Below are 27166 nucleotides of genomic sequence, written 5' to 3'. Positions count from 1 at the left end.
TCTGGCGGCACCCATTCACTGCAGACAGAAAATCTATTAGAAAGCATGTGATGTAATGCTTAATTTCTCTGAATCTGTTCTGATGAAGAAACAAACTAATCTACAGTATATCTTGCATGTCTTCAGGGTGAGAATTGTTTCAGCAAAATGTAATTTTTATGTGAACAATTTTTTAACAGTGTGTTTTGGTAAATGTTAGAATTAACATTAACTAAGATTAATAAATGCTCTAGAAGTATTTTTCATTGTTAGTTCATGTTGTCTAATGTAGTTAACTTTAACAAACTGAATCATATTGTAATGTGTTACCTAGCACACTTCAAAGAAACCAAGCAGCTTTCTGTTGGTCAGTGCAGCGAATTTACTTGGCCATCTTGAACCTGATGCAAAATCTAGGAAATATTTTGAAATATTCCAGATCACATGGATTTCTGTTTAAATAACTGGATTTCTCCCATGAAAATTCATATAACAGCGGTAACTGTGACCCCACCTTTCCCACACTGCTTTCCCACTCTTCAACGGCATCCAAAAGGCCCAAACACTAATGTACCCAGACATACATTTCAGACAGGCTATTTCTTCCAGAAAGCCCTCTTTCTTTCCTGTCACAGCCATCAGCTCAGACTGACTGTAATTCAGACAAGCATAGCTGACACTAAGAGCAAGAGGGCATGTTCAGCCCGAGCTGCCTGAGACTTCCTCCTTGAAGTGTAAATGAGATTTGTGTCTCTTGGGATCCACATCATGTCTGTAAAAAAAACTGTGTTGGTGTCTGTTTGACCTGAGATGGAGGATAAAGCCACATCAAGAGGTCTGAAAAGGTGCTGGGGTTTAAAAAAGGTGCAATATGAATACGGTGACCTGAGACAAATGTGTCACAACAGGGTGCTAAGGAGCATTTTACTCATGACACACAACAAGGTTGGCTGTACTTAAGGCATTTGAACATGATTTTACACAGGTGCACTTTGTAAAAAGAAATGCCACAGACAAGGTTTTATTGCATGCCCCTAGCCATTTTATTTTCACACAAAGGAAATGTTAAAATGACATGCTTTATTATGTGAAGTCGTTGTGTGAAATTTGCATAATGTACCCGGCACAGGGACTTTATTTCTGAAAGTGAAGGTTAATTTATGTTTACTGCACTTTAGCTTCCGAAGGTTTTGAAGAGATAAATCATATACATTTTAATAAATGTCAACATGTAGAAATGTTATGGTGGCTTAGAGAGCTATAACTGCGCTGACAGTTTGCCTATTCCTGGAGCTCTCAAGAGTATCTTATAGTCTGAAGCACAACAAAATACGATCGAATAGAGACATGTTAAGATTTCAACATTAATCTGACACCGTTTTAATATGAACATTTCTAGCAAAGAGGAAAAAGGTTTGCATTTCGGCTAAAGTAGTCCAGTGCAAATCATATTGTCAAAAGCTTAATGAAAGTAGGAGTGAGAGGAATTTGCAAAAGATAAGTTCACAGTAATGGTAAACCTGATTAATTAGAGTAATACCAAACTCATATTTCAAAAAAGTGGGTGTTTCTTCAATGTGCACTTTTGGCCCTGTAAAGAAAAAAAAAATAAAAAATTAAACTGTTTTAGCACTTTTCATATTTACAAGTATCACAGACAAATACTATAATTTTTGTAAAAAAAAAAAAAAATAATAATAAATTCCAATATATATCTTTTACACTACATTTTATATTACACCAATACATAATTTGATAGCATTCTTTGGGGGAATTTTGAAATGTCAGATGCCTTTCTCTTGCCTTTCTCTTTATAGGCTATAGCTTCATTGCTATAATTTTACATTTAAATGTAAAACAATTCACAAAGACTATTTAAAAAAAAATATGTATTTATTTATTTATTATTATTATTATTTTTTTTTTTTTGGCTTTAAAATAAGGTTAAAACAATACAATTCATACATTAATGTCATTTGAGAAGAAGCCAAACTAAATTATGAAGGCATGGTGAAAAGTCTCCATGACAGTTTTAAGGTTGAAATATGTATATATATATAAATCAACCCCTGGGACATAAAAGTGCCTGACACTGATGAAATGCTGAAATGCTAATTAACCAGAACGGACAGAGTATCTTTAAGTCTTAAATCATTCATTAATACCAAGAAGGTCAGAAACATAATTTTAAATATCATATGTATAGTAAACTAAACCTCATGGGAAACATCAAATCTCCATCTGATGAGGCATTTAAGCCTATATCATGGTTCAGAGGTAGTGGCACGTCCCCTTTCTCAGCTCCGGTACTTTCCCCATGCCGTAGAGAAGGTGATGCGTTCTTAGTTCCCACAGTCTGATGATTTGGGTATCAAAAAGTCCCTAGCATCGGTTAAAAAAAAAGAAAATTCTCTCATCTATGCTTAAGGTTGACTATCTATGCTTACATATTTTAAAACCAGAGCACATAGACTGAAGTCAAATATGGCTGACTTGCTGTAAACAAGCAATCACATAATTTACTCGAACTGATGATGAAGATGTGTTTGATCTATTCTGTGAAAGAGCACAGAAAATTATTTTATATCAAACCACCCTATTTTGAAAATGGTCTTTTCTGATGCTTTTGTAGGCCTACATATATAATTAATTTATTAATTTATCCTACATGAAGGGTTAGGTTGCTATGAGCTTTCCTAAAAAATGAAATAATATTTTTGTGTCTCAAGAAAAAAGTCATATGTCAAATTACATAACGATGAGTAAATTAGGACAGAATTTTCAGTTTTTGATAAACTATCACTTTAAGAGTCCATGAACCACTACGGTTTGATCGACTGTCTCCTGCAGGGAAGTTTATACCATCCAAGCTGCCGTTCTCCCCCAGGCTTTTAAGTCAGTCAGGCTATTTCCATTTAAAGCCACTCAATACCACCTGAACTCTGTATAAGACTATGTTATGTGAGCAATGTTTAGGAAAAAAAAAAAAAAGATTATTTTCAGAGTTATCTCAAGGCATCGTAAACTGATTTTAAGTGGATGGATTTGTGTTCTTATTTCGGGGCACCAGTAGATGTCATGGGTTTGATTAATAACCAGGGAGGTCAGGGGGTTGCAATGTTCCCTTGCCAAACAAAACGCCTTCCAGGTGCGTGGACAACCAGAAATCTCAATATGTTCTCTGGAAAGGAGGTACTTTGAACATGGACGATCCCTCATGGCAAGTATTAAATGTACCTGATAGTGTCTGATTGCACGCTTCAGGTATTCAAAAATATTCTCTAATCAGGATTTAGATGCTCCATGTACACTGAAACCTCTAATCATAATAAAAACACTCTGACATGAAGAACAAGGGGAGCTTAATTAACATGTATGGGCAAGTTTCCTGGAAAAAGATTAACCATCAGCATGGACTATATTACGCTGTCAAAGAAGATTCTACACTGGAAACACCTCCGACTAGAATTAATCTGTATTAAATTAACCGCTCCATGTTTTATTCATCTCTGACCTATCTCATTCCCAAGTGCTACGTTGAAAAATAGACTAGAAGAAAACCTAACTATTTCTCAATAAAAAAATAAAAAATAAAAATAAAACAAGGCAGATATATGCAAGTAAACATTAATTTATATAAAATATAAAAAATATACAAAAAATATACAAATCTCGTACAGATCATGTAATCAAATTTATACTGCTTTTAGATCATTTTGCTTTTGAATAAATTATTGTGCTTGCACTTTTAATATATAATTTACCTTTCTTTAAACACATGTAGAAACATTTTGGTCAGCAAAAATAGAAAGAAATTAGCTTTATGATCATAAAAAAAATGATGCCATTTGTGTCGGTCTATAGGCATGTCATTATGTTTCTTTTTCTGTATATGAAGCAATATTGGACACCTTGTGAGTGTTTTCACAACATGATGCTAGCAAGGCAAGTCAAGTCACCTTTATTTATACAGCGCTTTATACAATACTGATTGAGTCAAAGCAGCTGTACAGTTGTCAAACAGGAAAATAGTTTGTCAATAATGCAAGAGTACAAAACAAAGAGTCATTTTTCCAGCTAATGTCAGTTCATTGATGATTCAGTGATGCCGTAAGATGTTGTAAATTTATATATATATATATATATATATATATATATATATATATATATATATATATATATATATATTATATATATATATATATATATATATATATTAATTAATAAATAAAATGAAAAATAATCTGCTGAATCAAAATTTTCAACAATACTTTATAACAAGATTGGGACATAAAAAAGCTCTCTATTCCTGGCACACTTTGGAATTAAAACCTTATGTCTCCAACCCAATGAGCTCATCTTCAGACTCCACAGGAGATAATGAAGGCTTTGCATGAAACAAAATTCTGTAACAAAAGTCGCATGATTATGTGGTTTTGTCTGGGCTCAAGTGTAAAACATAAAGCTTTTATATAAGTACTGAAAACAACCTGTGACGTCACACTACACTCTAACAAAAGATGGTTCTTTAAACGTTCTTTACATGTAGTAACGGTTCTATTTAGAACCATAGCATTCTGAAGAACCCTTTTATGCTGAAATGGTACTTTGTGTTAGAGTTTAGGGCTCTTTATTCCCACCCTTTTTGTTTTTTTTTAAATCTGTAACTGTCAAAGCTTCTCATTATTGATTTTCTGGAGCTCAGACATTGAACTACAGACTGTCAACACACTTTCAACAGGTAAATGATTTCATTCTTTAATTTAAATACAAATTTAACTTTAAAACTGTAACTGGTTTCCAAACAAACATGTTCTTTTCTCTTTTTCTCTTTTTTGCACATATGTAAGTGTGAGCAGCTCTGTTCAGCTGAGGATACTTCTCACCTCTTCTCCACTAAGTAAGTAACAGAGACATTGAATTTATAATACATATTGTTTGAATGTTTTTATTTAATTAAACACTAGAACTCTCTATTATATTTCTATTCCATCTGCTTGTTTTCTTTATAATTATTTTAAATAATAATAATAATTGACCCTCTTACACTAACTCTGTCTATTCTGTTTCTTTTCTATCTACTTTTATTCTGTTTATTTATTATTTAATAATAATAATAATAATAATAATAAGCTTGCTATGTGTACTGCATTAGACTAACCAGGACTTGTCAAAACACTTATATATTGTTGCTCTTTTGTCATGCTGATTGCTTCTATTACCCTCATTAAGTCGCTTTGGGTAGAAGTGTCTGCTAAATAATTAAATATAAATGTAATTATTACTTGGGTTTATTTATAAAGATACCTAGTTACAAATATATATATATATATATATATATATATATATAATAATGTGTGTGTGTGTGTGTGTGTGTGTGTGTGTGTGTGTGTGTGTGTGTGTGTGTGTGTGTGTGTGTGTGTGTGTGTGTGTGTGTGTGTGTGTGTGTGTGTGTATATATATATTATTATGTCTATATATATATATATATATATATATATATATATATATATATATATATATATATATATTAAAGCTATCCCATGACTTTATAACACTTTCTTTTTCTTTTAACATTGTGAATGGCTCACATTCTTTCCATTTTTGCTTTTGGCCTTCATAGACACTATTGTTTTTACATGAGCAAATGGAAAACTCAATTGTGTATTTCAGATGCATCACATCCAACTCATCCTCTGCAGAGAGAAATTGCCACTCAGTCACACCAGAATGATGGAGTTAAAGTCATCATAGAGGATTGTGAAGATATTTCACTGGAACTTTGTCTTCATCAAATATATATATTTTTTTTTATTATTTTGTGTTTTACTTATTTATGTATTTATTCATGAACAGTTTCAACTGTCAACTGTTGTTAACAGCGCTGACATTTTTGCTACAATTTCACGTCAATAAAAAGGTACCTAATTCACACAATATGTTGTTGCTGCTGCTGTTGTTGATGTTGTTGTTATTTTAATGTAATAATATATTAAAATAATATTAATAAATCTAATATTAATGATATAAATATACTAATATACTGATATTAATGAAAATAAACTATCATTAAAAAGGAACCCTATAAAAGGGTTCTATTTAGATGGGGTTCTATTTAGAACCATGGTTCTTTGTGGAACCCAATAAAAGGGGTTCTATTTAGCACCAAAAATTGTTCTGCTATTGTTACAAGCTGAAGAACCCTTTTCTGGTACTGTTTAGAACCATTTTTCTCAAGAGTGTATTTTACTGCATGCTTCACGAAATGTTCTTGTAGACTTGAATTTCCTCAATGACTTGAAAAAGCTGAAAAAAGAAAATAGTAGGCTATAACCACATGGCCATTAAATATTTCAGATGTAGGTTCTTGCAGTAGATAATCACCAATGACTCTGGAAGAAGGGCCTTTTTTTGGAGTGAAAATTTGCAATTTCTGAGTGAAAAAAATTCTGCCCCATTTTTTTTTCTCAGTGTAAAATGTAATTTGTAGAAGACAAATATGGAAATATTATTTAAAAGTTTAAGACATTTCAAAACTCTCCAGCCTCCCCTATAGTGTATAGTGTTTGCTTTTCAGCACTCTTCCTCTGTTTAAAAAAGAAAGAAAAGAAAAAAAATCAACATCTACTGAAGCAGGGATGGGCGGTATTAATGCCTTAACCCTGAGGCAGAGACTCTTGTTTTCACATTACATGAGTGCATCAGAATGACAACATTGCTTATCAGTAACTCGTGCAACGTTATAGACATTTAATAGCAACCTGATTTAAGCAGCCAACCAACGTGTCAGCAATGGAGAACAGTTTTCGCCAAAATGAGCCAACAAAATGAAGTCACACAGTCTTGGAGAAGCGGTTATTTGGATGTGTACGAAGGGTCACCGAAGTTTCCCAACTCTTCCAAGTTAAATGGCACAGAACTCGAGCCACTCCACCTGTCCCGTGCCGTTCCGCTCGGCTTGGCTTTGGGGACTTTCATCATCTTCGCGGTGGCTGGAAACATCTTGGTGATTTTGTCAGTGATGTGCAATAGGCACCTGCGATCTCCAACTAATTATTTCATCGTTAATCTCGCTATTGCCGACTTGCTCCTCAGCACAACTGTGTTACCCGTATCAGCCACATTGGAAATATTGGATTACTGGGTGTTCGGGAGGATTTTCTGTGATGTTTGGGCAGCGGTTGATGTGTTATGTTGCACCGCATCCATCATGAGTCTGTGCGTAATCTCCATTGACCGTTATATCGGAGTGAGCCATCCGTTGCAATACCCCAGCATCGTGACGGGACGCAGAGCTTTGCTGGCCATGCTGGGGGTTTGGGTCCTGTCTTTGGTCATCTCCATCGGACCCCTGCTAGGATGGAAGGAGCCTCCGTCACCGGACCACACCGTGTGCGTAATAACCGAGGAACCCTTTTATGCGCTCTTCTCATCGCTCGGCTCCTTCTATATTCCCTTAATTGTCATTCTAGTTATGTACTGTCGTGTTTATGTAGTGGCTAAACGGACAACAAAGAATTTGGAAGCTGGTGTAAAGACGGAAACCATGAATTCAGGTGAAATAACGCTGAGGATTCACAGGGGTTCGCAGGTGCACGAGGACGCCGGCGCAGCAGGCAAAGGTCGCGCGCATCAGGGGAGGAATTCTCTGACGGTCAAACTTCTGAAGTTTTCCAGGGAAAAGAAAGCAGCTAAGACCTTAGGGGTTGTGGTTGGCATGTTTACATTGTGCTGGTTGCCATTCTTCCTCACTTTACCAATTGGTAGGTCTTTCTTAAACACAGTTGCACAATTTATCCCCCTGACCCTTTCATGTTTTCACACTATATGAGGTACATTGTCACAAAGAGATCTGCAATCAAATAGCATATTATGGGACTTTTAAAGAAAACGTTAAAATAAATGTACAAATTACATTACAATGGTCTTGGCTGTTTTAAGCTTGTCTCTTAGCCTGATCATCTAAAAACCAACTGGCAGATGACAGACAAGACCAGCAAAAAAAAAAAAAAAAAAAACTTTCTTTCTTTCTTTCTTTCTGAAAAACAATGGAAACAAGAAAGCAGGAAAACAATAATTAAAACAATATGATTTTTTTTAAGCCTACATACACAAATATTTTAAGAGAACACACCCAGCCACGCACACACACACACACACACACACACACACACAAATCATTATGCCAGTCTCACTAGTAGGAAAATGGCCAAAACGCCTTTAAAACTGGCCAACAGATCAGCTAGACCAGGCTTGCAGAGCATCTAACCAACTTAGACTATCATTGTATTATTTCAGTGATAATAATAATTTTTAGTTCAGATACTGACATTCTTAAAATTCTAAATTCTTAATGACATCCTGCCCTTCATTTCGTTTGCCCTTATATATCCTGTTGCCTTATATATTGCATATCCCTGTCAACATTTGTTCTCATGTCATTACTTAGGAACTATGAAAGGATAGCAAACAGCAATTAAGATGAAACAATCCTCACAAGGAGTTTATTTAGTCAAATTTAATGCTCAACAAATAATGAATCATTATAATTGCTCTGCTGATTCAATGTCATGAGAGTAAAGATAAATAGAAACTTATAATAATTTATTACAAAGTTGCTATACTATCCACAAGAAACACAAAATACAGAACCATTAGGACTTTCCCATCCCAACATAATATAAAATTAATAATAATAATAATAATAATAATAATAATAATAGTAGTAGTAGTAGTATTCAAAAATAGTACATTAATAATAATAATAATCATAATAATAATAATAATCAGGAAAATGTACTTAAATTACAGTGGAAGTATGCATTCTGTTATTTTATTCAGCTAAATTGTGCAGCTTGCACACTTACATGAAATATAAGTGATTTATCCCATAAGCCTTCTGCAGCTGGACATTTGTGGTCAGTGGGAAGACCGTGGAGTAGGGGGTTAAGACAGAATAAATCTTTTTGCACTTTATTTCCTCCTCCCTCTCATGGGGCTCCCAGTGTGGGGTCTGCCGCATCCGCCGTTTGGCTATCACAGCAGGGAGTATGAGAACGAGGCCCTGGACCGCTGCCATTCAGACTCAAAGGCAGGTTATTATTAATGAATTAGCATAGTAGTCATTCCTGTCCCAGACAGGGTTATCTCAGCAGGGCATGGTGCTTGGAAGTTCAGCTGGCCTGCTTCTTATTTAGGCAACTGTGGCTTTCTTTGAATTTTATAAAACAAAAACTTAAGTGGAAAACAGTAGTGAGTTTACTGAGTCCTTACATCACTGAATTATCGTAGCTACAGAGGTCATATATACATGAATATATTGTGATATGATGTTTCGAGTTAACACGTTTGTTCAGACAATCTCCGTTTGTGTTTACATGGAAACGCTTTAAAACTTTGAAATTTTTTAATTATTTCAACTCAAATCAATAATTCATGTTTATTTATTTAATGAGTTCCGGAATTGTTCAGGAAGGCGTAATAAACACGAAACTGCATAATTCATCATTGTCCGAGGCAAGCGATTTCCTGTGCTAGTTTCATGCCTTTCAAATCACTCCCCACTAGCTTTCTTTAATATGGAAGCCCATTTCCGCAACAGAATAAAAAAAAAAAAAAGACAATTGTGACTTTTTATTTCACAATTCAAATTTGATTGTCTCTTGCACGTCTTGCAATTGATTATTATTTTTTTATTATTATTATTATTTAAAAAAAAATATAATTCCATATATATATATATATATATATATATATATATATATATATAATATCACGTGGCATTAGCATCCATACATAAATCCATAAATCGTTGATATTTTTCTAAACCTGTCATACTAGACAATGAAAGAAAACCCAGTGAGCCACTTGACTGCACACAACTTGGAAAAACAGGATGCGAGGTTGTGGACAGTATATCTCAAACTTGTTTGCTTCCTCTTAGAATCCTATTGTTCCAGAACAGTTACATTCTAGAAAAGTTATTTGATAAGAGCAGTAATCAGAATAATGAGACTGTTTACTATTTAAGTGAATGAGCTGCTTTGGTGTTTTAACATTAATCAAAGGCTATTTAATGTCTATTCATGACTTCTTTTAAAATGTTAAAGCCTTCTAATAGATCTTTGTCACTTATAGACTAGTTTGGCCTTCATTCATGAATTCATTTTTTCAGCCAAGTCTCACGGTTCCCATGGTACTTTGAATGCAGTGGGTCAATGCACTAGGGCTGCAACTTTGAGGTGCCTCTGCTTTATACACAAGGGATCTCACACTAAAGCAATTAATGGCACAGATCCACAGCTCTAACACTGAAATTTAATGAAAAAAAGGGGTGATAAAGGAACTTTTTCTACAAATCTTGCTAAATATTATAATAAACAGAAGAAGCATTTCATATTCAAGTTATTAATTCACAACTGCTTCAGGCTTTCACACATTATATCAATTGGCCAAAAGGCCTGAATGATGATGTATTTTACTCTGCTTATTAAATAATCACTTGGATACTAAACTCAATGACTTTCATGTAGCTTATTGAAAAAAACTAAGGTTGATTTGGTTATAGATTAAGTGATTAAAATAATAATAATAATAATAATAATAATAATAATAATAATAAAAAGATAAAAAAAAATGGACTGAATTTCAATTTACATTTTGTTTGCATTATTATGTAAGTTTGTTTTGAGAACTAGTTGGAAGGGTGGAAATAATTTTAGTTGCTAATAATCTTATAGATATGTCACACATGTCTAAACACACGTTGTCAAGTGACTGCATTTAAATTAATTATCAGAAATTCAGACAATTGTAAAATATTTAGAAATGTTATTTCAGAACACCAGTATCTAGTGCATCACATGCCCTTTCTTCCAAGTTCCCATCAAAGAGAAAACAAAAATGATCTGAATTGTTTCAAAAGTTTACTATAGTATTAACTTAGATTATTTTATTAGTACATATTGTTACCCCGTAGGAATACAACACTTTTCTCTTTTTATTTCCAATTCCTCAATAAAATAAAAACAAATCAATTATTTACATAAAATCTAAAACATTTATTAATTTAAACTTTTGTTTTTATGTTGACAGTTCTGTTTGTAAATGCTGCGCACATCTGGCATTCGATAGATTTGTATTTTCATAGTTTTCACACCAATTTGCAATAAGCAGAAAATTTGATTAGCAAGCAGCAAGCGTTGCCTCCACCTGCTGGATGCTTAAGCAAATGACAGATCTTTTTAAAAAAATAACTGTTGTACCAACAGGGGGCACAGTCAAAAACAATCACGAATTGTTTGTGAAAAGTCCACGTGTTATGGTTTGTTCAGGGCCCCACCAGCATCACAGAAAATATAACATACAAGGTTTCTCAGGAATACACTTCATAGCTTAGACTTTCTCTAGAGATGGTGTCATTTTCAAATTCACAATTTTTGAATAAAAGTACTATGTAAATCTAGTTTGTAATCTGAATAACTCATAACAGTCATACAACTGATGTCACAATATTAATGCATAAAACTCAACCTCACCAACATACTCTCTCTCTCTTTGCAGTCGCGTTCAATGTCAGCCTGCGGCCTCCTGAAACCATCTTCAAAATCATCTTCTGGCTTGGTTACTTAAACAGCTGCCTGAATCCCATCATCTATCCCTGCTACAGCCGGGAGTTCAAGCTAGCTTTCATCCGCATCCTGAAATGCAGATGTCACCGCAGGAGACGGCCAGGTTGGAGAGCGTACAACTACCAGGGCTCGCACATCAACTCCTTCTACTCTCGGCAGGACTCAAAGGACTCTGTGAACTATGGTAGTTACCTTAATGGGAGCCAGAGAACCCTGTCCTCTGCCAGCCCCAGCCCTAGTTATCATACCAAAGGCCTGTCGCATTTCCAGGAGGATGGACCCAGACATGCCCGGAGCAGGACACCTTCTGTGTTATCTGAGAGTATTTTGGATCATCATCTTGAGCCTGTGGAGGAAGATCCAACGCATTCTCTAGGCAATCCAGATCAAGCTGGTATCAGAAATTGGCCTCAAGAACAATTGAAAAAGTAGGAATGTGGAACTAGTGGCATAAGTCTTTTCTTTTTTTTTAATCACCTTAAATATTTCTGTGGTCAGGAATAATACAAATAAATCATATTTCTTTTTAAACTATTTAAATCTAACATACAGCCTGGCATTAGTGTACAGCACAGTGTGAATACTTTGGCATTCTTTAACAAACACAGCATTAAAGCAAATTTGCTTCAATTTTTCATTAATGTCCAATAGTTGTCATTAAGATAATGTATACAGTAAACTTAAAAAAATGTTCTTGTAAAACTAAATCCTTTTTTTCATCATAGATGATTAACATAAAGGACATAAGACTGAATTTATGTGCAAATGTAAGTTAATAAATTTAGCTGAAGGGTTATAAGCTAATTTACTGGAATAAGAAAATAGTTCTCACATCTCAAGAATCTCAGAGCAGATTATTTATTTATCATCAACAGATGCATTTCAGAGCCTCTTTACTGGGTATAGACAATGTACTGTACATTTTATTTACATTCGTTTTCATAAGCACCCATGTTCAAGAAAGGGGTCCTATCATTTTTTTGTAACAAAGAAGTCAGGCTACTCAATCAAACCCCTTAGGAAAAGGTGAGAACCGGAGATCAGTTCTCTCAATACTGCCTTGAACATTTCACATGAGGAATGTAAAACAAGACTGCAAAAATACACATTTATACAACAGTCTTTGACAGAATCAACCTTTGACATTCTCAAGCTGCAATACAAGAATTATTTTAATAGTGTAATTAGAAATATCATGATCAGTTTACGGTCCAAATCACTCAACCACTGAATCCAAAGAAGAAACATAAGTACATAAGTAAAAAATAAATAAATTACACTTAAGATTTAGTAACTGCAACCCAACATAAAAAGGCAAACAGAATATGAAAAAAATATTCATAAATTGAACTGAATACACTTCCCATCCCCACCAGAAAAAAAGATCAGTTAATAGTACACTGACATTTAAAAAAAAAAAGAACAGGGCTCTGTTTTCATACACTATACAGTTTTGTAAATACAACATTCCTCTGATTAAACCCTTCCATCTACAAATCTGAAGGCCTTTAATTTCCCCCACAGCATTGTGTGAAAGGTCAGATCCCAGGACAGTTTTGTTTTTGTTTGTCTGTCGCTTCTGATGAAGATTTGAATTTGATACAGATCCAGACTGTTGCAGGATCTGAAATGAAATTATAGCATGAACAATTTAAGACAGGATATTTAATATCAGTGTAATGATATGAAAATTTGAAAAGAACTATCAAAACAACACTCACTGTTTAAAAGGCTCCTTAAACTACAAACTTATTCTTGGTGGTGGAACCACTTTTGGTGGCTGTGTCCGCATGTGACTGGTATCCGATGATGACTTTCGGAGGCACACCTAATCTTTCCTTATACACACGCCTGTGAATTAAAAAAAAAAAAAAAAAGTACACAATTACATGAATCAACAAGTACCATAAGGTTTGGTGTTAAGGCTGCTCTGTGCCTGCTGAAAATTCAGTGCTAGGGCATAAAGCCGCATAAAAGCCAGACTAAATTATGCCTGCTCAGAACCACTTATATACAACATATACACAGTTGCTATTGCTGTGCAAATGCATTTGTTCCACCTCTGAGCAGCATTAAATAGTCTGGGTAAATAAATACCACCTAAATGCCACTTCAGAAGTGCTTCTGTGCCACCTTTGCAGTGTAAAGTTGGCAAGAATCTACCTAATAACCACAAATGAAAAGAAAGTGAAAAATAAAGCCACACTGAAATGCAAGTAGCAGCAGATCTTTTCTTCTGTATTGTGATATACATCCAAGTGTAACAGATTATCGGAACAGAAAGAAAAAAAAACGTAGGGCTGGGACTTCTATGCACAGGTTGAATACAAGCTTGAAGGGGCAAGGTTTATGCAGACTAAACGATTTTTACCCTATGTGTACAACAGCATCTTTGTTCTCGTAGTCTGTTGTCCATATCGATATTTTGTCTCCCTTTGTTCGGATGTTGACAACAGCACCACAGACGTCGTCACTGTGGTCATCAAATGCTTCTCCCACAAGGCACAAAAGCTGAAAACCAAAACCAGAATTGAGAGACATCTCAGCCTTTATAATCCACAAACATACTCTAAATTTTGCAGCTAATGCAGTTACACTAACTGGAGAGAGTATGGACTTACCGTCTCCAACCAGAAGCGGTCCAGGTCGGCTCTGCGCTGCTGTTTGGACAGGGTGATCAGCCAGCGGCCGCCCCGCTTGTTTCTCTCATCTTCCCACATGGGCTCAATGCCATCCTGCTCCAAAAAGAACACACGGATCATTTTAGATGATTTCAAAATGACTGGCATAATGTTATAATGCTATATTGTGCCTTACCTTGAAGAGGGAGTAGTCACATCCTGACAATAAGTTACTTGATAACTGAATGTGATTGTATAACCTGGGGAGACAAAACCTCTGTTAGTGCCACAGTGTTGCTTACAACTCAGTCTGTTTATTTAATCAACGGTTGGTGAATCTATCATGCTGTCTGTGCTGTTTCAATTCTCTCATTAATACTTACGCCCAGAAGTCTTCCACCGTGTCAAACTTTGAGATGAGACGGAGATTAGCTTGCCATGTTTTGCTTTTGTCATTTTTAAAGAACCAAAGAGCCCATCTGCCAAAGGAAAAACCAAAAATGAAAAACCTTGATAACTCTTCCAGATAGATATATTTAATTTTATATATATATTTAGGCCTATATATTTGTATTAGTTATAAAAAAAATCTATTAAAAAACACACACACAAAACATGAAATATGTGTGCCCTGGGTGGCTTTACCTGTTCTGCAAAGGATGTTTAATATAATCTTCAAGACTCACTATATCTTGCTTATTTTCATCGTTTTTTTCTTCTTCTGAATTTGTTGAAGTTTCCTAAAGGGAAAGAACAGAACAATGTGTGTGTATATATATATATATATATATATATATATTAGAGAATAGGTTCTTGACCTTTTTGATTCCAATATCACTGTCTGCAACAATATTCAATGGACTTTTTAATGGACCAGCTGTTCATGATCTAGTCAATGATTTATGATTTTTAAAAAATATTTTATTCACAATTTCTACTCAACAAAATATCTGTAGCTTGGCATAACTACAAACATGTATATACACTATACAAATACAGATGGAGTTATCAGAATTAATTTACATGATTTTTCCAAGTCTACAAATCCACTTTAAAACTGAGGCATCCTCGTATTATAATATATTGTTTGTCTTATTTTAAATCATTGCAAGTCATCTTGGAAGTTTCCTGAGGCCCCACTGTGTTAGAGTAAATGTTATAGATTGCCTTAGAACAAGTCATAAAATTAACAAACTGAATTTATTACTTCAAGGTGCTGTAACTTTTACTAATAAAAAACTTTTTTTTTTAATTCGTTTTGCCCATTCCAATATATATATATAATCAGAACTATATAAAAACTATTTTAAAAATAAATAAATAAATAAATAAATAAATAAATAGATTGACACCACCACTTATGGATCCTTATTTAAGTTTCTCAGAAAACGGCACTTTCTGAAAAATGTACATAAAAGTTCTCCAAAGGCTGTCTGAGGAAATGATGCATCAAGTATCTTTTTATTTGTATTTTTTTTTACAGTGATAAACATGCATGTTTAGAAAGAAAAGCAAATAACCTTACAAACAACCACGTAACATTAACTCTGTAAAATTCGACACACTGACTAAAAGTTCTCTACAAAACTTAACATTTGACCAAACTAAACATCTAACAATTCCGCTTATATAATTGTATATTTGAATCTTGTCTAAAGATCAGATCACTGATTTTGAGCTACATTAAGCGATGTGTCCATACAGAGACTAAAAACAATCACATTATCCATATTTTCAGTGGCACATCAGAAAAACATCCTTCTAGATTATTATACAAGAACAGATACGGTTTAACAACATGTTCAACTTTCAAAGAAAACATCAAATACGCTTTCGGCACTCCTCTTCAAAAATAAATAAATAAATAAATAAATAAAATAAAAAATAAAAAACATTTAACACTTTTGCACAATATCCTTCAAACGCATATGTGCGACAGTCAAGCGCGAGCTCATTTGACTGTTTGCTTTGAGAGATATCACTCCACAACAACATATTACTTCAGATTAGCTTTTAGAAAAGCCCTGACCAAAATAAAACACGTATTTAACTCTAATAACTACCAGTGGTGTCATCACACTAATGTTTGTAAGAGCACTTATTTTGACTAACCGGTTCAGCAGTCGCCATCTTCTACAAATGTAAAGGGTCTTTCCGTGTGTGGAAACACCATTTGATTGGCCCAACTCAACCGAACACATGTGAGTCAATGAGTAGCACGCGTCTGGACAGCGACCCCTAGAGGACACTGAGAAAAGAAGACTCCCGCCGTAAAAGCTTACGAATCATGTATAGCTGTTTCTGATTCATTAACACTCCACTAACCCAGCAAAACCATTTAAGTACTTTATTTATGCACATAAATATAACAAATGCATAATCCTTTTTTTTGTTTGTTTGTTTGTTATTTTTACATTTTGTATAACTGAAAGTAGAAGGTATCAGAGAAAATATAATTTTTCAAATTGTAACTATGTAATCAACTGGATTGTTTTGAACATGCTGATATTAATCAAATTATTTATCTGGTCAATTGATATGGTTCTAAATGTTCAAGATTTGTAATGTACAACAGAATAAACCAAGCCACTAATATTGCAACATTTTGACTATTTAAAAAAAAAATTAATAATAATAATAATAAAATCTTCATGGCAGAACAAGCCAGTTAGAGCTTAAGTTTGACTTTGAGTTTGTTTGAACTTGAAGCTCAAAGCTCCAGGACAGTTCGGATACTGTGGAAGACAAACAAAAGTTTGCATGTAGACATCCATTTTTCTTTTATTTTTTTCACCATATTGCATTTATATAATATTACAAATAACACCAGATAAAAACAGCCATGTTATATTGTATGTACTGTACTTCTTCCCAGCATGCATCAGGTCAAAGCCTCATTGATCTGGGCAGAGGGCAACGTGTGAGTAACAAACTCATCCACCATCAGCTTCTTATCCATGTAGTCATTCACTAGCTGAAAAGCATTCTCTTATGAAAGTGAAAGTGAAAGTGAGTGTGAAAGTGGAACTGTGTGGGGCAAAGTGAAAGTGACGTGACATTCAGCCAAGTATGGGTGACCCATACTCAGATTTGTGCTCTGCATCCCATCAAAGTCACATTTATATGCTATTTGTAAAAGGTAACATTCTATAATACCAACAATTCTATAATAATAAACACACACACACACACACATTTGTAAAAGGTAACATTCTATAATACCAACAATTCTATAATAATAAACACACACACACACACACACACACACACACAAACACACAATAATAAGATTATAAAATAAAGTAATAACAAATAATAAAATTATAAATAAATGACTAAAAAAGACATATTATGAAATATTAAAACAAAATAAAAAGAACAAAAAAAAACAATACAAATAAATTTTAATTAAAAATACATATAATAAAAATGATATAAAAATGATATAATACCCACCACCAAAAGCTGTGCCTTTCCATGTACACTCTGTGACCAGCTGGAAGGGGCGGGTGGAGATTTTTTGCCCTGCTCCTGCCACACCAATGATGACACTGGTTCCCCAGCCTTTGTGACAAGCCTCAAGAGCAGCTCTCTGAATTCAAACATGACAACAATAATGGTCATCCTGAACCTAAGCTGTATAAGAAAATAGGGCAATTATGCACTTCACATTAGTTCAAATAGTGATAATTATTTTGGCTCTAATTTTGAGTTACCATGGAAGCAAATATTCGGTGGAACAACGACAATTCTTACTAAGCAGTACACAGCTGGGTGGCTGCATTAGCCAGCTTTTGTTCAACCCTAACCAAACGGCGGATATTTCCGCAGCTCACCATAATGCCAACATTGCCAATGCATTCAAAGAAGTAGTTGACTCCTCCATCTGTCAGCTCCACCAGCACTACCTGAATGGGCTTGCTGTGATCCTTGGGGTTCACAAACTCAGTGGCTCCAAATTTCTTGGCAATTTCAAACTTGTCTGGGTTGATGTCAATGCCAATGATCCTGGTGGCGCCGGCTGACTTGCAACCCATTATGACTGCAAGCCCCACTGCTCCCAAACCAAACACAGCACATAAAGAGTCAGCCTCAACCTGCCAGGGTGAAGTCCATGTCCCATTTTGAGTCAGCAGGAATTATTCGAATATAAAGAAATACTCATTAATTAAACAAAGCAGACTTTAGCAGTATTGATGGATATGGAGCTGCCACAGCCCAGCAGACACACTTTGTCCAGGGGGGCATTTTCAGAAAAGGTGCTTGTACCCATGAAGTGGAAAAGCTGCTTTCCTTTACAGCTGAACCTGGAGGTCTAATCAGGCATTAGACCCTGACCTTGGGTCACCCTATAAAAAATAAATAAAAAACATAAAATATCACATTACAACTAAGTATCAACAAACCAAACTATTTCAGTTAGCATTAACAATAAAAAGACATACGCTACCCTTCAAAAGTTTGGGGTTGGTCTCTTATGCTCACCAAGGCTGCATTTATTTAATCAAAAATACAGTAAAAACTAATGTTTTGAAATATAAATACAATTTTTGATTTATTTAATCTATTTTAATATATTTTAAAACGTTATTTATTCCAGTGATGGCAGAGCTGAATTTTCACCAGTCATTACTCCAGTCTTCAGTGTCACATTAATACTTCAGAATTCCTTTTAATGCACTGATTTGGTGCTAAAAAAAAAAAAAAAAAAAAAAAAAAAGTTGAAAACTTTTTTTTTTTTTCAGGATTCTTTGCATTTACATTTATGCATTTAGCAGACACTTTTATCCAAAGCAACTTACAATGCATTCAGACCAACAACCTTTGAACTAACAACACAACTTTCAATCAAACCCACAACCTTTGCACTGCTAACACAATGCTCTACCACTGAGCCATAGGAACACTTTGATGAATTGAAAGTTCAAAAAAGCAACATTACTTAAAATAGCTTAAATCGTTACATTTAAGCTAACTTAAATAGTTGATTTTTTTTGTTAAGTCTTCTGATTTTTTGTGATTTTTGCCATTTAATGTCATAATAAATGTATTATTTCTTCCTAAAAAAATCTAATTTTACTGACCCCAACTTTTTAACAGTAGTGTATTTTCACAAAGGAAAAATTAAAATGAAATTATTATTAGTAGTAGTATTTTTAATTACCTGATTTTCTGACACAGGTTGGTTTTAGGATTTTTACAAAACTTGCACTCTTCACATTGGGGTACATACAGTGGAATAACAGTATCACCTTCAGAAAAACTGAAAGAGCTTCAAGATTTCTGCATAACACTAAAAAATGCTCACATTTTGCACATTAAATGTCATTCACGTGAGGGTAAATAGTCCATTTTGACATGCTTTGTTTGAATTTGGTGACCCCTTCACCAAGACTCTCAACAGTGCCTGCCCCCTCATGACCCAGGATGACAGGAAACAAGCCCTCAGGGTCACTCCCACTCAGCATGTAGGCGTCAGTGTGACACACACCTGTAGCATGAACCTAAAACATACAATTACGGAGACTTCTCAGTTACAGATTTTGAACAGCTATGCATTTATAAATGACTTGATTGCTTAATTATTTTAAATATAGAACACAAACACTCTTATGCATAATCATGCTCAAACCAAGACTGCAGGGTCAAAACTGAACACATGCCCGGTGTAAATCTGTCACAGAACATGGTGCTTTGACAGGGTGCAGCTGCAAGCTGGGTTGTTACAGCTTTAGTAGAGCCGGTGCAATTAGAAAGTGAAATCTTAACTCTATCAGTTATGAAAACATCTCAAAATCCTCTGATATGTCAGTTTAAAATGTTAAAAACTAAGGTTTTATGGAGCACCAAAGTACTCTGTGTTATCTACAAATTATACACATCAAAGAACCTATAGCTTTTGTCAAAAGGTACAATATGTTCAGATTAAACGTTTACCTTCACTCGAACTTCATGGGCTTTAGGTGGAGCTACTTCCAGCTCTTCAATGGAAAGAGGCTTACCAGCCTCCCAGGCCACTGCTGCTTTGCATTTGATCACCTGAGGATGAATTCAGAAGATTTCAGTTCATAAACCCTCTTAGAAGAATTGTTTTGGTAACTCCTTATATATAACTCCTTATATAAGCAAGTCACTGCTCTGGATGATGCTATGCAGATTCAGTGCAGCTCGAGATGCAATTAGACACACAAAAACATGTAATTTTTAATACAGTTCATGTACAGTATAGCAAAATCGGCCCAATATATGGTGAATCTCTATTTATATGTTTTAATAAATCAATACTGAAATCTCAAATGCAACAATGAAGAGATCAGACTAGCATGCTTCTGATCTTTTAAGCATGCATTGTCACATATCTGAAAACAGAAAACAAGGGCAACGGAAAACAGGTCAAAGCAGCACAAATGGATCTTTGTATACCTAGATCTGCACACCTGTCATGCACAAGAAGTGCTGCTACATATTAGAAACCATTTTTGATTGAACTCTCGTAGTGGAAGAAAAGCATGGACACAACTGGGAAAGTAAGTTGGCAGTGAAATTTGCCCTCACCCTTTGAACTACGTAAAGTATTTACAGTATGCATTTGGTTGCTTTTAATGTTCGTAATTTTGCACTATTTGTGAAAAACCTTGAGCGTCTAGACGTTCAATCAAAAATGGTTTCAAATATGTAGCAGCACTTCTTTTGCATGACAGGTGTGCAGATCATCTCACTCAAAAAAAAAAAAAAAAAAACGTAGTTTTCTTCAAAATTAATAAAAAAATCGTTAAAAGCTACTCAGAATATGATGACTCAAAGCTGCAATAAATATGTTAAATAATACATAAATCTTTTATTTGTTTAATCCCATTTTATTAACCAATTTGCTGCTGACCTTTGATGATCCAATTCAACTAAACTAATAAGCAAAAATTGCACAAGATAAACTAACATTTCTTCTTTTTTATTGCTAAAGAGTGTTGCACTTTCTTCTTCTTTGTTCTACTGTGCAAACGTGAATTTACATTTCCTTCAGCCTGAGGCTTTTGGTGTGAAAGGGCTTTTCCAAAAATAGAACTTTTTATATTATAAGCAAACAAACAAGCCCAGCCCAGATTTTAAAAAAAGTAACACAAAAGTAACGTAATGCATTACTTTTGATAAAAAGTAACCAAGTAACGTAATTTGTTACTTTTTTTGGAAGTAACGCAATATTGTGATGCATTTTCCCAACACTGGCCATACCTTATTACATATTTACAATGAACAGGCATCAGAAATGCTTTGACACCCTATTTCTAATAGCAGGGAAAGCTGCTCTTTGATTCAATGTTTACAATTCAAAAGATAAATCATTTAGCAACAGACCAATAAAATGCAAAAATGCTGCTTGCGCTGAGAAAAACAATGAATTTTGGTCAAGCGTAGCTACATCTTGGTCTCTCATTGGTTGAAGAAAGAGTTCTTCAGTTTGCCACACCCCTCCTTCCCTTCCTCTCCATAGTTGCCAAGCCCGTGTATTATACGCAACTTTGGGCTTCTTTTTTTGCAAAGTTGCGTGAAAAAAACCTGGGTCGCTGGTTGTGGAGTATCAATCAATGCATTGGAGAACAGTGGATTTCTCTCAACATGGGGACAGAGGAGCTTTCGATCAATAAATGAGAAAAAAGTAACTGGTGTTACTTATTTGAAAAAGTAACTCAGATATTTTATTGTAAATTAAAAAGTAATGTGTTACTTTACTAGTTACTTGAAAAAGTAATCTGAATACGTAACTCACGTTACTTGTGATGCATTTCCCCCAACACTGGTTATGGCTGGAAATGTAATTTTAGATAAGATAAGATTTGGGAATCCTATTCTATTTATCGGCATCTTTAAAAATGTTTATTGTTATTTTAAACTGAATTCAGTGACAGCATTGATCTGGAAAAAAATTGACTAAACACTTTGTCCAGCTGTTAAAAACAGTACACATTGCTTTTTATAAACAGTTTCTGACAGCTTTGCAGAATCAGGAATCTCTCCCATTCAAAGAGGCTGTAACAACCCAGTATCTACACTTCAGCAATAAGAGATTCTTTTGGAATTTGTGAAAAGAAAAAAGAAGAAGAAGAAGAAAAAAAAAAAAAAAACCTTTTGGTAAATCACAGTAGAATTAGTAAAACAAGTTGACAAAGTCAAAACTACAGTAAATATACCATTGATTTTATTTTGTAAATCCACGGTGGCATCTGGAGTTCAAATGAAACAAATTGCAATTATGTAAATGCAAATAATCCATTATAATCCAACAATGAATTATTTATTTTTTTACATTATTATTATCAGTATCTGTGGAGCTGGCTTTACTGTTTTGTCACACTACATAACCTTGATGTTGTTCAAGTCTTTTCTGGTCCAACCGTCAGTGGATGCAAACCAAGGTTATGGAGACACCTTCCCTCTTTGTACACAGGGATGTGGTAACTTAAAACATCAGTCCTATTAGTAAACCAAATAAAAAAAATTCTACTGCATAAAAATACACATATGGTACAAAACGAAATAAAAAGTTAAGCTGTACAAGAGAGGCATCAATTAACAGTCCAAATGCTGATTCGGGCTTCTCACTGGAAGTCTCCCCAGCAGAAGAAAGGACACATCCCATACTGTGAGACCTTCATCATCTTCCACCTGCAAAACAATGAAGATGTTATAATTGATTGCAAAATGCATATCAGATACAATATTCACATGTAATACACTGCTATTCAATGTAGATGATTCAATGTAAATGCAGCCTTGGTGATCATAACAGACTTCTTTAAAAAAACATTTAAAAAAATCTTACAGACCCCAACTTTTGAACATTAATGAATATTCAAAATATATAATTATATTTGTGGATTTGTAACGGCATAAAGGTGACATGATGGAATTTAAATTCTTGGATAAATTCCTCCATTAAACTGAATTCAGTACTTTCATTCAATTTCATCCTTATTTTCTGATTATCAATATAGCTAATTACCTCTGAATCCACGTCCACCGCCTCCACCTCTGCCTCCTCGGAATCCTCCACCACCTCCACCTCCACCAAATCCTCCACGTCCACCAAATCCTCCACGACCACCAAATCCTCCACGACCACCAAATCCTCCACGACCACCACCATTGCCACCTCGACCTCCACGAAAGCCACCTGCAAATACATCATTCACTTTAGGGTTATATCTTCAAAAGTAAACCACAAAGTTACAGTTATGTAGATGTTATTACCAGAGATGATGATAAAACTGAATCTATCAACATATATACTGTTTTCTTGTGTGATCTTACCTCCTCTCCCACCTCTTCCTCCTCCTCTACCTCCGCGGGGAGGCCCCTTTTCACCTGGAGGCCTCGGGAGGAATCTCTGGAGGGGCAACAGCTTCATAGGATCAATGAAGAACTGATGCAAGAGGAGAGAAAGAGAAAAGCTAATTAAAGTTATCTGCATAATACTGTAAGTCACGTCCTAGGGAACTGATAAGAGGCAGAAAAGCCAAAGGAAGCAGCTAAAATTGCTTCTAAGAATCCCTTTGATATTCTGAAGCAATATCTGCTTCTAAGTTATGGATAATTTTACAAGAACACCCACTGATCATTGTCTAATATTGAAAATAACACTGATAAGTGGTGGGGTGTTCTTTTAAAAAGGACTTACTTTTGAAAAGACATACTTTTTAAAATTCATCATTTCAAAAATTCTTCAAAACAAAAATTTATAAAATATATATATATATATATATATATATATATATATATATATATATATATATATATATATATACACACACACACACACACATATACACACACACACAGGGGTGCACATAAGTTTTTCAGCCTGGTTCTCATAAAGCACCAGGAGATTTGGTTTGGTCCCATACTGCACATAGTGTGACCCATTAAACATAACTATATAAAAAAATAATAATAGTGATAATAATATTATTGCACTTTTTTATATAAATAAAGTAATAAAGTGTGATAATACTATTATATTTTAAAATAAAAAGGGAGTATTAAATAACAATACAATTATTTTATAGCAAATATAAAAATAAAATGCTAATATTTAAATTTTTTATTATGAATTTATATCAAACTTAAAATGAGCAAGCTTTTATTTTAGCTTATTGCTGGCAATTTTATATATATACGCTGCTGAGTGAAGCGCGTAAGTGACACCGTTTTGCTTTGTGCTTTAAAAACAACAGTGGATAGCCTAGATTTATGCTCTTAGTTCAAATAGAAATCTTATACAGTATTACAATTTGTTGATCTAAAATTGTAATTGTGCATTCTGAGTGGTCTGAACTTATTTACACATCGCAATTTTTATTTTGGTGGTACCATTTATGTGCACCCTATACATAATTACCATACATGCAGTTTTTATAATATTAACAGAGACTACAAAGAATATTCACTTCCCATTATACATTCATACAAATTTACAAAATGTAAAAAAAAAAAAAAAAAAATTAAAGGTAACAGATGGTATGTTTCAAATACCCACCTACTGCTGAAAACAAATGACCATGGGAATAAGGTTCAAAACATCACTACACATCTAGGAAACCAAAAAGACTGAACTTACCTTCTGTAACTTCTTGAAGGAGGATGCCTTCATATTTTCAGAAAGTTTGACTGAAAAATACTGAGGAATTTGTTAAGAAATTGAAATTTTATCTCATTAACTCATATGAAATAATGGTAAAATATTAATGGTTAAAAATAAACGTTTTATTTTTATTATTACTATTAATCTAAATACACACACACATACATACATACATACATACAAAAAATACAAAAAAAAATAAAAATCACATATACATAATAAAAAAAAATACTAAAAATACACAAAAATACATAAACAACAAAACATTTGCATACATTTTGAAATATTAATAACATGACAGTAAGATGTATACAGTTTTGCATTTATAAAAATTGTTAAAGATTTTACAACAAAATGTGTGCAAAACAACCTGAAAGAAGACATTTTTAGAATTATACTAATAGGCCTTTAACTTGCTAAAAATAGTAATTGTATAAAATATTAGTAGAAATATTAATAAAAAAATATGATCTATATTCAAATGGCATCTATTAGGTTGTATACAACAGGTTTTTAGCAAAGTTTTGAACTTATTATTTTTTGAGCCCTTTGAAATTACAGGGTTAATTATACAAGAATCCTTCACCTGACGTCAGTATGAAGTTTTGAAGCCTTTGTAACATCTGACAGCACTGTCAAGATCCCACGCAATAACATGTAAGGATACAAATTCACGAAGCTGCCCAAAGATCTCGTCCACTTTTCCAATTTGCTCTTTGTTTTCCAGATATACAGGAGCGTTGAAGTAGGGCACCTTGTTGTCCTCCGTCACACATTTACAGACAATATCATCCTCACAGGGGTGCATGAACTCTCCCAAAGCTGAGACACGAGGAGCATGAATCCCAGTTATTACCTGACATGCAGCAACTGCAAGCTAATGTAAACAGGAAGAGAAGCGTGAAAGAGAACAAATGTACCTTACCGACAACATATTCCGGTGGGCCGAAGTCTTGATTTCTGTGAAACCCACCTCGACCCCCTCCAAATCCGCCTCCACGACCACCACCTCTGTTAAAACCACCGCCACGACCGCCTCCTCGACCACCACCCCCGCGGAATGACATGACAGAGATCCTGTAAAATACATAAAACCGATCTCTGTCTAAATAGGATAACGTAAATGTTAAACGACGAGAAATCAAAACGAAATCTGATCATCGTGACCCAAACAAACCCTTATAGAAAAGACTGCATCTCCAGGTTTAACGGAAATAGTTTTAGGATTGTATTTAAAACACTGCTTATCATAAAATCATAAGCATAAATATTCAGGATAGAAATAACAGTCACGATAGTAGAGTAACGTTACTATCGAGCATGGTGAACTTACGTTACTAGGTTAGACTTTTAGCATGTCTAATACTTCCGAGTGCAAAAAATACAGACAAATATTACCAGAAAGTATTCTTAACAAAAACATGCTACTGTAAAACTTGAACTGACAAGAGAAAAGTACAAAGTTACCTTTAAAATGATTGGCTAGACGACTATCAATGAGCACGCTGTTGACTCTGGAAACACACGTGCCTGCAATGCCTGCCGTAAATGAACACCAGCTCACAGACTGTCGTAAACACGGAAGTCAATATCGTTTGGGCGGAAGAGGCATATATATGGGCATGCAAGCCAAATAAAAGCAGAAGATTAAAGATTAGGCGAGATACAGTACAAATCGCCGTAGAGAGAATATTTTAAAATAAGCAGAGAACATACATTAAAATAAATCCTTTCAAGCTAATATCCCTTTTTAAATATATTGTAGCGTTCTCGAGACAATAACGAAGCGTTTTGCAGTTCAGAGGGTGTTTAAGGATGTTGTCTTCCACATAAAATTGAACAACAGAATAAAGTGCAACATTAACACATTAATTTAACAACGTTACCCTTTTGAACACGCTACAATATATTTTCAGCATTTAACGATTTTGTTTTATGAAGTTGAGGATTTAGTTTTATTAATTTCACGTAATAATGTGTTTCATTTAAGGTATTTTCCCTTATAATTGCCATATATATATATATATATATATATATATATATATATATATATATATATATATATATATATATATATATATATATATATATATATATATATATATATATATATATATATATATATATATATATATATATATATATATATTGTCATTATTACTTTGATGTATTAACATTAGTGACCTATTATGCCCCTTTCTACAATATGTTATATGCGTCTTAGGTGTCTCCAGAATGTGTCTGTGAAGTTTCAGTTCAAAATACCCCACAGATCATTTATTATATCATTTTGAAAATGC

General features: G+C 34.1%; 3 protein-coding genes and 1 pseudogene across 4 annotated transcripts; 1 reads left to right on the top strand and 3 right to left on the bottom strand.

Moving 5' to 3' along the window:
* The first annotated feature begins 6566 nt into the window (after nt 1-6566).
* Nucleotides 6567-12301, top strand: LOC109098519 (alpha-1A adrenergic receptor-like). The gene is made up of 2 exons (XM_019112113.2): nt 6567-7742; nt 11542-12301. The coding sequence occupies exons 1-2, from the start codon at nt 6794-6796 to the stop codon at nt 12039-12041; spliced, it is 1449 nt and encodes a 482-aa protein (XP_018967658.1). The 5' UTR covers nt 6567-6793; the 3' UTR covers nt 12042-12301.
* Nucleotides 12302-12453: 152 nt separating this feature from the next.
* Nucleotides 12454-16452, bottom strand: eif4ea (eukaryotic translation initiation factor 4ea). The gene is made up of 8 exons (XM_042770086.1): nt 16343-16452; nt 14876-14970; nt 14614-14709; nt 14427-14490; nt 14231-14344; nt 13981-14120; nt 13331-13460; nt 12454-13233 (listed from the first exon to the last, which is right to left on the bottom strand). Exons 1-7 carry the CDS (start codon nt 16358-16360, stop codon nt 13346-13348), a joined length of 642 nt encoding a protein of 213 aa, XP_042626020.1. The 5' UTR covers nt 16361-16452; the 3' UTR covers nt 12454-13233; nt 13331-13345.
* Nucleotides 16453-16922: 470 nt separating this feature from the next.
* Nucleotides 16923-21717, bottom strand: LOC122147522 (annotated as a pseudogene).
* Nucleotides 21718-22402: 685 nt separating this feature from the next.
* Nucleotides 22403-26451, bottom strand: LOC122147447 (H/ACA ribonucleoprotein complex subunit 1-like). Of its 2 annotated transcripts, none has more exons than XM_042770083.1 (7): nt 26334-26451; nt 25792-25943; nt 25534-25688; nt 24843-24902; nt 23537-23648; nt 23229-23399; nt 22403-22891 (listed from the first exon to the last, which is right to left on the bottom strand). In XM_042770083.1, the coding sequence occupies exons 2-7, from the start codon at nt 25931-25933 to the stop codon at nt 22881-22883; spliced, it is 651 nt and encodes a 216-aa protein (XP_042626017.1). In that variant the 5' UTR covers nt 25934-25943; nt 26334-26451; the 3' UTR covers nt 22403-22880. The 2 variants fall into 2 exon arrangements, with proteins under 2 accessions (XP_042626017.1, XP_042626018.1); XM_042770084.1 differs by lacking the exon at nt 26334-26451 and adding an exon at nt 26200-26218.
* Nucleotides 26452-27166: the final 715 nt, after the last annotated feature.

Source organism: Cyprinus carpio, chromosome A14 (genome assembly GCF_018340385.1).
Source record: "Cyprinus carpio isolate SPL01 chromosome A14, ASM1834038v1, whole genome shotgun sequence".
Lineage (NCBI taxonomy): Eukaryota > Metazoa > Chordata > Actinopteri > Cypriniformes > Cyprinidae > Cyprinus > Cyprinus carpio.
This window is presented reverse-complemented; position numbering and strand designations above follow the sequence as displayed.

Bases quoted from the DNA above. Each gene is read 5' to 3' on its own strand.
- LOC122147447 (XM_042770083.1), bottom strand. From the start codon at position 25,933: ATGTCATTCCGCGGGGGTGGTGGTCGAGGAGGCGGTCGTGGCGGTGGT. The intron at 23,649-24,842 runs GTAAGTTCAGTC...CTCTTGCATCAG, and splicing joins CCTTCAAGAAGTTACAGAAG to TTCTTCATTGATCCTATGAA. The intron at 23,400-23,536 runs GTAAGATCACAC...ATGTATTTGCAG, and splicing joins AGGAAGAGGTGGGAGAGGAG to GTGGCTTTCGTGGAGGTCGA.
- eif4ea (XM_042770086.1), bottom strand. The intron at 14,491-14,613 runs GTAAGTATTAAT...TTGTCTCCCCAG, and splicing joins ACGGTGGAAGACTTCTGGGC to GTTATACAATCACATTCAGT. The intron at 14,121-14,230 runs GTAAGTCCATAC...TTTGGTTTTCAG, and splicing joins ACCGCTTCTGGTTGGAGACG to CTTTTGTGCCTTGTGGGAGA.
- LOC109098519 (XM_019112113.2), top strand. From the start codon at position 6,794: ATGAGCCAACAAAATGAAGTCACACAGTCTTGGAGAAGCGGTTATTTG. The intron at 7,743-11,541 runs GTAGGTCTTTCT...CTCTCTTTGCAG, and splicing joins CTTCCTCACTTTACCAATTG to TCGCGTTCAATGTCAGCCTG.